At 34.2% G+C, this 11,530-nt stretch overlaps 1 protein-coding gene across 5 annotated transcripts in view; it reads left to right on the forward strand.

The window, feature by feature from the left end:
• The window catches only part of PDE3B (phosphodiesterase 3B), a 207,790-nt gene that overhangs the window by 131,000 nt on the left and 65,260 nt on the right, over positions 1-11,530 (forward strand). For 4 of the 5 annotated variants that reach the window (XM_032241017.1, XM_032241020.1, XM_032241021.1 and 1 more), the window contains exons 3-4: positions 7,156-7,404; positions 9,802-9,941. In XM_032241017.1, coding sequence (XP_032096908.1) covers positions 7,156-7,404; positions 9,802-9,941 — 389 coding nt within the window. The remainder of the gene's footprint in view (positions 1-7,155; positions 7,405-9,801; positions 9,942-11,530) is intronic. The other variant, XM_032241018.1, reaches the window with a different exon arrangement.

Raw genomic sequence — 11,530 nt, forward strand, 5'->3', positions numbered from 1 at the left:
CTTAACAAACAGAAAGGAATAATATCCATATCAACAAAAAGGATGTCCACTCAGAGACCCCATTCAAAGGTCACCAACATCAAAGACCAAAGGTAGATAAATCCACAAAGATGGGGGAGAAACTGGTTTGAAAAGGCTGAAAATTCTAAAAACCAGAATGCTTCTTCTCCTCCAAAGGATCACAACTCCTCACCAGCAAGGGAACAAAATTGGATGGAAAATGAGTTTGACAAATTGACAGAAGTAGGCTTCAGAAGGTGGGTAATAACAAACTCCTCCAAGCTAAAGGACCATTCTAACCCAAGGCAAGGAAGCTAATAACCTTGAAAAAAGATTAGACAAATTGCTAACTAGAATAACCAGTTTAGAGAAGAACGTAAATAACCTGATGGATCTCAAAAACACAGCAGGAGGACTTTTTGAAGCATACACAAATATCAATAGTCGATTCGATCAAGCTGAAGAAAGGATATCAGAGATTGAAGATCAACTCAAATAAAGTGAGAAGACAAGATTAGAGAAGAAAGAGTGAAAAGAAATGAACAAAGCCTCCAAGAAATATGGGACTATGTGAAAAGACCAAATCTACGTTTGATTGGTGTATCTGAAAGTGATTAAGAGAATGGAACCAAGTTGGAAAACACTCTTCAGGATATTATCCAGGAGAACTTCCCCAACCTAGCAAGGCAAGCCAAAATTCAAATTCAGGAAATACAGAGAGCACTGCAAAGATATTCCTTGAGAAGAGTAACCCCAAGACACATAATCGTCAGATTCACCAAGGTTGAAATGAAGGAAAAAATGTTAAGGGCAGCCAGAGAGAAAGGTCGGGTTACCCACAAAGGGAAGCCCATCAGACTAACATGGAATCTGTCTGCAGAAACCCTACAAGTCAGAAGAGAATGGAGGCCAATAGTCAACATTCTTAAATAAAAGAATTTTCAACCAGAATTTCATATCCAGCCAAATTAAGTTTCATAAATGAAGGAGAAATAAGATCCTTTACAGACAAGGAAATGCTGAGAGATTTTGTCACCACCAGGCCTGGCTTACAAGAGCTCCTGATGGAAACACTAAGCATGGAAAGGAAAAACTGGTACCAGCCATTGCAAAAACATACCAAATTGTAAAGCCCACCAATGCTAGGAAGCAACTACATCAACTAATGAGCAAAATAACCAGCTGGCATCATAATGACAGGATCAAATTCACACATAACATATTAACCTTAAACGTAAAGGGGCTAAATGTCCTAATTAAAAGACACAGACTGGAAAATTGGATAAAGAGTCAGGACCCATTGGTGTGCTGTATTCAGGAGAGCCATCTCACATGCAAAGACACACATAGGCTCAAAATAAAGGATGGAAGGAATATTTACCAAACATGGAAAGCAAAAAAAAAAAAAAAAAAAAAAAGCAGAGGTTGCAATCCTAGTCTCTGTTAAAACAGGCTTTAAACCAACAAAGATCAAAAGAGACAAAGAAGAGCATTACGTAATGGTAAAGGGATCAATGCAACAAGGAGAGCTAACTATCCTAAATATATGTGCTCCCAATACAGGAACATCTAGATTCATAAAGCAAGTTCTTAGAGACGTACAAAGAGACTTAGACTCCCACACAATAATAATAGGAGACTTTAACACTCTGCTGTCATCATTAGACAGATCAGCAAGACAGAAAATTGACAAGGATATTCAGGACTTAAGCTCAGCTCTGGACCAAGCAGACCTCACAGACATCTACAGAACTCTCCCCCACCCACCCCAAATCAACAGAATATACATTCTTCTCAACACCACATCATACTTTTTCTAAAATTGACCACATAATTGGAAGTACAACACTCCTCAGCAAATGAAAGAGAACAGAAATTATAACAAACAGTCTCTCAAAACCACAGTGCAATCAAATTAGAATTCAGGATTAAGAAACTCACTCAAAACTGCACAGTTACCTGGACACTGAACAACCTGCTCTGGAATGACTACTGGGTAAATAATGAAACTAAGACAGAAATAAAGATGTTTTTTGAAACTAATGAGAAGAAAGACACAATGTACCAGAATCTCTGGGACACATGTAAAGCAGTGTGTAGAGGGAAATTTATAACACTAAATGCCCACAAGAGAAAGCAGGAAAGATCTAAAATCGACATCCTAACATCACAATTAAAAGAGCTAGACAAGCAAGGGCAAACATATTCAAAAGCTAGCAGAAGACAAGAAATAACTAAGATCAGAGCAGAATTGAAGGAAATAGAGATATGGAAAACCCTTCAAAAAATCAGTGAATCCAGGAGCTGTTTTTTTGAAAAAATCAACAAAATACACCACTAGCCAGACTAATAAAGAAGAAAGAGAGCAGCATCAAATAGACACAATAAAAATAATAAAGAGGAGATCACCACTGATCCCATGTAAACACAAACTATCATCAGAGAATACTATGAACACCTCTATGCAAATAAACTAGAAAATCTAGAAGAAATGGATAAATTCCTGGACACATACACCCTCCCAAAAACTAAACCAGGAAGAAGTCAAATCCCTGAATAGACCAATAAGTTCTGAAATTGTGGCAGTAATTAGTAGCATACCAACCAAAAAAAGGTCAGGACCAGAACGGATTCACAGCCAAATTCTACCAGAGGTTTGAAGAGGAGCTGGTATCATTCCTTCTGAAGCTATTCCAAACAATCCAAAAAAAGGGAATTCTTCCCAAATCATTTTATGAAACAAGCATTATCCTGATATTAAAACCTGACAGATACACAACAACAAAAAAAGAAAATTTCAGGCCAATATCCCTGATAAACATTGATCCAAAAATCCTCAATAAAATACTGGCAAACTGAATCCAGCACCACATCAAAAAACTTATTCACCATGATCGAGTTGGCGTCATCCCTGGGATGCAGGGCTGGTTTAACATACACAGATCAATAAACATAATTCACATAAACAGAACCAATGACAAAACCACATGATTATTTCAATAGATGCAGAAAAGGCCTTTGACAGAATTCAACAGCCTTTCATGCTAAAAACTCTTAGTAAACTAGTTATTGATGGAATGTATCTCAAAATAATAAGAGCTATTTATGAGACACCCACAGCCAATATCATACTGAATGGACAAAAACTGGAAAGCATTCCCTTTGAAAATTGGCACAAGACAATGATGCCCTCTCTCACCACTCATATTCAACATAGTATTGGAAGTTCTGGCCAGAGCAATCAGGCAAGAGAAAGAAATAAAGGGTAGTCAAATAGGAAAAGAGGAAGTCAAAGTGTCTCTATTTGCAGATGACATGATTGTACATTTGGAAAACCTCATCGTCTCAGCCCCAAATCTCCTTAAGTTGATAAGCAGCTTCAGCAAAGTCTCAGGATACAAAATCAATGTGCAAAAATCACAAGCATTCCTGTACACCAGTAACAGACAAATTGAGAACCAAATCATGAGCGAACTCCCATTCATAATTGCTAAAAAGAGAATAACATATTTAGGAATACAACTTACAAGGGATGTGAAAGACCTCTTCAAGGAGAACTGCAAACCACTGCTCAAGGAAATAAGAGAGGACACAAACAAATGGAAAAATAGTTCATGCTCATGGGTAGGAAGAATCAATATTGTGAAAATGGCCATTCTGCCCAAAATAATTTATAGATTCAATGCAATCCCCATCAAGGTGCCATTGACTTTCTTCACTGCATTGAAAAACAACTACTTAAATTTCATACAGAACCCAAAGAGAGCCCGCATAACCAAGACAATCCTAAGCAAAAAGAACAAAGCTGGAGGTATCACACTACCTGACTTCAAACTATAAGACTACAGTAACCAAAACAGCATGGTACTGGTACCAAAACAGACATATAGACCAATGGAACAGAACAGAGGCCTCAGATATAACACTGCACATGTACAACCATCTGATCTTTGACAAACCTGACAAAAACAAGCAATGGGGAAAGGATCCCCTGTTCATTAAATGGTGTTGGGGGAACTGGCTAGCCATAAGCAGAAAGCTGAAACTGGATTCCTTCCTTACACCTTATACAAAAATTAACTCAAGATAGATTAAAGACTTACATGTAAGACCTAAAACCATAACAACTCTGGAAGAAAACTTAGGCAATACCATTCAGAACTTAGGCAATACCATTCAGGACATAGGTGGGCAGAGACTTCATGACTAAAACACCAAAAGCAATGGCAACAAAAGCCGTAATAGACAAATGGGGCCTAATAAAACTAAAGAGCTTCTGCACAGTAAAAGAAACTATCATCAGAGTGAACAGGCAACCCACAGAATGGAAGAAAATTTTTGCAATCTATCCACCTGACAAAGGGCTAATATCCAGAATCTACAAATAACTTAAACAAATTTACAGGAAAAAAAACAAACAACCTCATCAAAAAGTGGGCAAAGTATATGAACAGACATTTCTCAAAAGAAGACATTTATGTAGCCAACAAACATATGAAAAAAAGCTTATCATCACCGGTCATTAGAGAAATGCAAATTAAAACCACATTGAGATGCCATTTTGCACCAGTTAGAATGGTGACCATTAAAAAGTTTGGAAAGAACAGATGCTGGGGAGGATGTGGAGAAATAGGAACGCTTTTACACTGTTGGTGGGAGTGTAAATTAATTCAACCATTGTGGAAGACAGTGTGGCAATTCCTCAAGGATCTAGAACCAGAAATACCATTTGACCCAGCAATCCCATTACTAGGTATATACCCAAAGGAGTATAAATCATTCTACTAGAAAGACACATGCACATGTATGTTTATTGTGGCACTGTTCACAATAGCAGACTTGGAATCAACCCAAATGCCCATCAGTGATACACCGAATAACGAAAATGTAGCACATATACATCATGGAATAGTATGCAGCCATAAAAAAGGGTGAGTTCATGTCCTATGCAGGGACATTAATAAAGCTGGAAACCATCATTCTCAGCAATCTAACACAAGAACAGAAAACCAAACACCGCACGTTCTCACTCATAAGTGGGACTTGAACAATGAAAACACATGGACACAGGGAGGGGAACGTCACATACTGGGGTCTGTTGGGGGGTGGGGAGGCTAGGGGAGAGATAGCATTAGGAGAAATACCTAATGTAGATGATGGATTGATGGGTGCAGTAAACCACCATGGCATGTGTGTACCTATGTCACAAACCTGCACATTCTTCACATGTACCCCTGAATTTAAAGTATAAAAGCAAAACAAAAACAGAGGAACAAGGAACAGAAGAAACAAACAGAAAACAATAAAATGGTAAACTTAAGACCAGTATTTACCTTAAAAGGATACAATATGAAAAAAAGGAAAAATGGACCATGTAAAAGGATTTGTCTGTGAAAATGATTTTTTTTTTTACATGAAGTATTCCTGTTGTAATGGGAGATATTTATGAGTGAATTCTAATTACCTTGTATTGTAAAAGTGAAAGTCACACTGTACTCTCAGTAAATTTGTGATTTATTCTTTCCTAATTTCAACAGTTTTTAGGCAGTATTGAGGAAAGTTTACTTGCAAACAAAAATTGTTTTGTACGTGTTCCATTTGAATTCTGTGGTGGCTCAATGAGACCCTACGGAATTCTAATGAGTGGTTAAATTGACAAAGTTCACAGAAAAGGAGTATAAACTATAGAAATATTATAAGGAACATTTAGAATCACAATAATAAGAGAATTCAGGTTGAAGCAGCAATTAGAGGTGGGTTTTTTTGCCTATCATGTAGATAGTGATTAATTAATTTCATAGTTCCTAATTGTAATGGGGTATGAAAAAATAGTTGCTGTTAAATGCAATTAGAAGTATACATTTGATTAACATATTCTAAGGCAGTTTTAGAGAAATGACCAACTTTTAACATGTTAATTTGCATTCAGCAATTCAGATTATGGGAAGCTGTCTATAAGAAGTATGCTTAATTGTTCACAGTAATGTATATAGACCGGTGTTTATTTTAATGTTATTTGCAGTGGAGAAAGGCTAGAAATAGCTTGGTTATGTCCTGGTATCAGAAAATGTTTTAAATTAAAACCTAATATATATTAACACTTCACAAGAAAAAAAATTTCACAAAGAGCAGATATTATTTAGCTATATTGGTGTAACTTTCATAATATTTCTCAGTTCCAAAATATATTGAGGATACTTTAATAAAGAGTTTTGTTGTGAAATTATTAATTTGAATAATTGTTAATTCCAAACATTTCCAAATGTAAGTTCAAGGTTCAACAAAACAAACACAAGTAACATTTAATTTATTGTTCTGATTGTTAGTCCACTTATTTCTATGGTTAATCAAGTTGAACATCACATATGTGTATTTTCAGAAACTAAAAGTCACCTCATATGTTTACATCAGTAACATATTTCTTCTAATTTAAAAATTCCTTTTTTGCCAATTTTTTAAGGCCTAGACTGATGCTACCCTGTCTTTGAGGTTTTTGTTAATTATTCATCTTTAAGTTATTGCTATCTCTTTTGAACTCTGATTTAACATTTTTCTGTATTTTTATCTCCTCACTTTCCATAATATTAATAGTAATAATACTTTTTTTGTACTTTAAATCATACATTATACACTGCTTTATTTGCTTTACCTATATTACCAGATTTTTCATGAGCCCATAATAAGGTAGACATTATTATGATTTTACATTGAAGAAACTAAAATGTTCAGAAGTTAAATACATTACTCAAGATCACATAATTTAGGTTAAAGTTTAGGTTTCAAATTCAGCTATGTTTGCTACAAAACCTTGTCACTATGTTAGGCGGCCTCATAAGTGAGTAAGGCAAATGAAATAAATGCTTTGTGTGTTTAAAATAAATTTTGTTATAAAGGAAAGGAAATAATTAATGAATTAATGAAATGTTCAAATTGCACACTTTAAATACAGTTTGAATTTTATACTAGTCATAAGATCAGTGTTAGTAATTAATACCATTAAATATGAGATAATCAGCTAACAAAAAATTAAGAAAAAATTAAAATTTACAGTTATTTGCTACATATGTATATATGTTTTAAGTTAGAATTATACCATTTGTTATATAATTTATGCCATGTACAAATGAATGAAAGTTTTACTTTTTTTCTTTCTAGAATCCTGGAGGCGGAAACGGAGTTGATCTTTCAGTGCTAAATGAGGCTCGCAATATGGTGTCAGATCTTCTGATTGATCCAAGCCTTCCACCACAAGTTGTTTCCTCTCTACAGAGTATCAGTAGCTTAATGAGTGCTTTCTCAGGTTCCTGTAGGCCAAAGATTAATCCTCTCACACCATTTCCTGGATTTTATCCGTGCTCTGAAATAGAGGACCCAGCTGAGAAAGGGGATAGAAAACTTAACAAGGTCAAAATACAAAAATCATGCAACCCTATTTATCAAATTTAATGATATTTTCAAATTAACTGCTCCTTTAAAGTCTATATAAAATACAATTTTCCTTTCAAGCACCAGACATAATATAGAGCTGCTTGGGATGTTATAGGCCTTTATAAGCTGAAATAATTATAGAAGAGTATTCAGTTTTTATTTTAAATACATTGCTGTGATTAGTAGTTATAATTTGAATGGTAACTATGTATTATTATTCTTGTTAAGAAGTAGGCTACAACAAGCAAATTTCGTTTCAGGCTTGTACAACAAACTAGTAGTCAAATCGTGTTATTGCTCTATTTTATTCTTTAGAATCCAGGAATTGTTCTTGTTGAATCAAGAAGAAATGGTCATTATAATATTCATTTTATGAATTACACAGCATTATTTTAAAATTATTTTTATGTTTTTTGAACCTTCTTTTCCCCCGTTACCTACTGTAGATTACTGTAATTCAGTAAGCATTGATTTTTCTATCATTAGAATAGAGGATTAATTTCACTTTAAAATATTAATATTTCAAAATAGGATTTTCTTTAGAAAATAAATACTGTTTGAAATGGATATGCATTATCCTTGTTCAGAGTGCGTTTACTTGTTTTATTTGACTATTATCGATATCTTTGACAATAGCTAAAATCATAAAACTTCAAAACTAGAAACATTTAAAAAATTATTTTACTCAACCACTTTATTCCAGATAAGGAAACTAACCAAGAAAAGATGAAATTTGTTTCAGTTAATTTTGTCAATTGTAATAAAGCTTATAGAACTTAGAAATAGGTAAATACAGTTTTTGTAGGGATTCTGATCATCAGTTAATTTTATCAGTTGTCAGCATTGGGGTTTAGAAATGTTGAAAAGTTAAGCAAACCCAATTAGAGGAAAAGGATTTCAAAAGCATTCATTACAATCTGGATCATAGTTATTTGATGCTTTTATTTTCTTAAAGTTTATGTAGTAGCACCTACATTAGTCAAACCCAATTAATTAGTGCTTAGTTGTATGACTTCTGTTTTAGCACTCTACCTTATAAGAAAGAGGTTAATCACAAGCATCCAGAGGGCATAGCAACAAACCATCAATAAAATAATTCTAATATATTCTTGAGGCAGTTTTCACTCTGTAATACTCTTTGCGTTTTCTATTAATATTTGATACTCAGGATAGAAATTTTTAAAAATAGTAATTCTTAAAAATTTTAATCAAAAATCATATTAATATCAGTATTTAGTGTGTAGAAAATTGTACTGGTATATTTTAGAAACATTTTAAACATAATATTAATTAAACAGGATGCCTAAATGCCTCATTTCCTGAGCATTGTAGTTAATCATGGTTAATTTAGGTTCTGGAATCTACTGATAGACTAAGTCATATAAGAACCAGGAAGTAACCCTTATTCCTTTTCTTTATGTTCTTTAAACTCCTTATTAGAATTCTATGTCTAATTTGTCTCTCCTTTTGGAAAGCATATAAGAAGCTTGATGCAACTTCAGAAAATAGCCACGACATTTATAGAAAAAACAGTAGGCAAAAGGGAAAAGGAACAGTTAACTTAATATAATTATCTTATATACGTTAAGAACAAAGAAAGATCATATGAACCTAAATTATAGTCAACAAGGATATTAACATAAAGAACTTTTTCCCGGAGGCATAATTAACTGTTAACCTTTACAAAATCAGTGTCCTTGAGAAAACTGATATATAAGACAGATACTTATCTCTGAGATTGCTGCAGTGTCTGGTGATAGAAGAAATTCATAAGAAGCAGAAACTATTATGTAAATCTCAGTAAAACACTTATTTATAATGGTCAAAAATGGAATATTATTATTAATTGAACATTTGGGTTAGTTGAGAATGTTTTTAAAAATTAGGGCAAAATGTTAATGCTAAAAGTGTTCTGTATTTAACTCAATCATTTATTTAAGCCCAGAATCCTTCCTGCAGTTTCTCCTGATTAACCACTAAGTAAATTCTATAGCACTTTATTATAAAAAATTTAGATTATAGGGCTGATTATCCCTGATCCTAAGATTGTCCTCTGAAGTTGATTTTCAGGGTAAATCTTTCATATCCACTTTTAGATTGCTAATTGTTTCTTTCTCATGAAACAAGCAATAAAATTACAAAAGAAAAAGAATCTAGTTTAAATTAGAGTTCAGACATATTTTTTAGTAGGAGGAAGAGGAATAGAATAACAAAATAGAGTAAAATTTGGAGTAAATTGACAGATTCTCAGAATAGAATGTTCCTTTTTTCTTCATACATGTTAAAAATATTGACATTTTCATGTGCCATCATTAATATTACATATATGGCATATTAAAGAGTGACATTTTTAACCATTGTTAAATTATTCAACAGGGACTAAATAGGAACAGTTTGCAAACTCCACAGCTGAGGAGGAGCTCAGTTACTTCAGGACTGCTACCTGTTGAACAGTCTTCAAGGTGGGAACGTAATAATGGCAAAAGGCCTCACCAAGAATTTGGCATTTCAAGGTAAAATCTGCAGAGCCTTTTAAAACACTTTAATTGAATGCATCTACTTTGTTTCTGTCAATAATGTTTCAAATAATTTTAGAAGTAGAAAGGAATGGTTGAAGTATTTTTGGTATAAGACAACATGTTTAGTAATAATACGGTATAGTAAAGAATATGGTTATTAAAAAGAAGCTAATGTGTCTTGTCCTAAAACTTGATAGGCTGGGTACAAAATGTGCTGGATCCCTGGGAACATAAGATAGTTTGAGGAAATTAGGAGCAACTTAGGACTGGGTGCTGGGAAAGTTTTAATTGAAAGAAGTGGCCATTCCAGGGCTAGCCACCAACCCAATGAATAGTATCCAAAGGTAGGTCTGCAGAGTTACTGACTTCTGAAAAGAGGAGCACGTTTCCAGGGCTTATCACAGTTGTTAGGTTTAAGGTAACCAGACTTTCAAATCCTATTCCTGCTGGAGGATGAGACAACTAATATATTTTTTATTCCATTGAGGCTTTACTTGGAACCACACAATGCTAATCCTATAAACGAAAGGCATCAGTAACTTTAAGTAAATGGGGCTGGGGAAATGCAGGAGCTGAAATCTCCTAAATGTAAATGTATACATTTACCCTGATAACAAAGGTTTTAATAAAAATACTTTGTCTTTTGAAAGCCAGGAAAAATACGGATCTCTTGCGTGGGTTTATTATAAGCTTTTCTTTACTCAGCCATTTAATTACATTATTATAAAATTGGAATTGGCATAAATTCTGTGTTAACCACTTTGTTATTACTGAGCATGTTTCTTACTTTTGAGCTGTATGATTTCACATTTGAAACAGCAGATGGCAGGATTGGATCACAGTTATTTGTTAAAATTTATGTTAACATTTACATGTGCAAGATAATCAGATAATTATAATTTTCTGGATTCTTTTTGGTTTATTAATTTGAATCTTGTATAATATATTCAAGTAGGTGAACTACTTTTTGTAAAAGAAAAATCAAATGAAATGATGTCTAAAACAGGAGTGGATTGAAGTATGAAGAGTACGGTACAGGAAAATGAGCGTTGCCCCAAAATTTACCATGGCCTGAGCATCATAGTCTTTTTTTTTTTTTTTTTCTTTTTTCTTTTTGTAAAGGAAGTAGGATATAGGGAAGTGAATGATGTCAGGAACAGAAAATGTAACAGTATTTCATAACTATAGGTAGCATTATTTTGGCAGTATTGTTGGGTTTTAAAAGGAATGATAAAAATGTTTTATATTTTAACCGTTGATACGTAACAGCAATGTATTTGCAGTTAAAGAAACATTTGAAGGCCGGGCGCTGTGGCTCAAGCCTGTAATCCCAGCACTTTGGGAGGCCAAGGCGGGTGGATCACGAGGTCAAGAGATCGAGACCATCCTGGTCAACACGGTGAAACCCCGTCTCAACTAAAACTACAAAAAATTAGCTGGGCATGGTGGCGCGTGCCTGTAATCCCAGCTACTGAGGAGGCTGAGGCAGGAGAATTGCCTGAACCCAGGAGGCGGAGGTTGCGGTGAGCCGAGATCGCGCCATTGCACTCCAGCCTGGGTAACAAGAGCGAAACTCCGTCTCA

Source organism: Sapajus apella, unplaced genomic scaffold (assembly GCF_009761245.1).
Source record: "Sapajus apella isolate SASKATOON/1434 unplaced genomic scaffold, GSC_monkey_1.0 scaffold47, whole genome shotgun sequence".
NCBI classification, from domain to species: domain Eukaryota; kingdom Metazoa; phylum Chordata; class Mammalia; order Primates; family Cebidae; genus Sapajus; species Sapajus apella.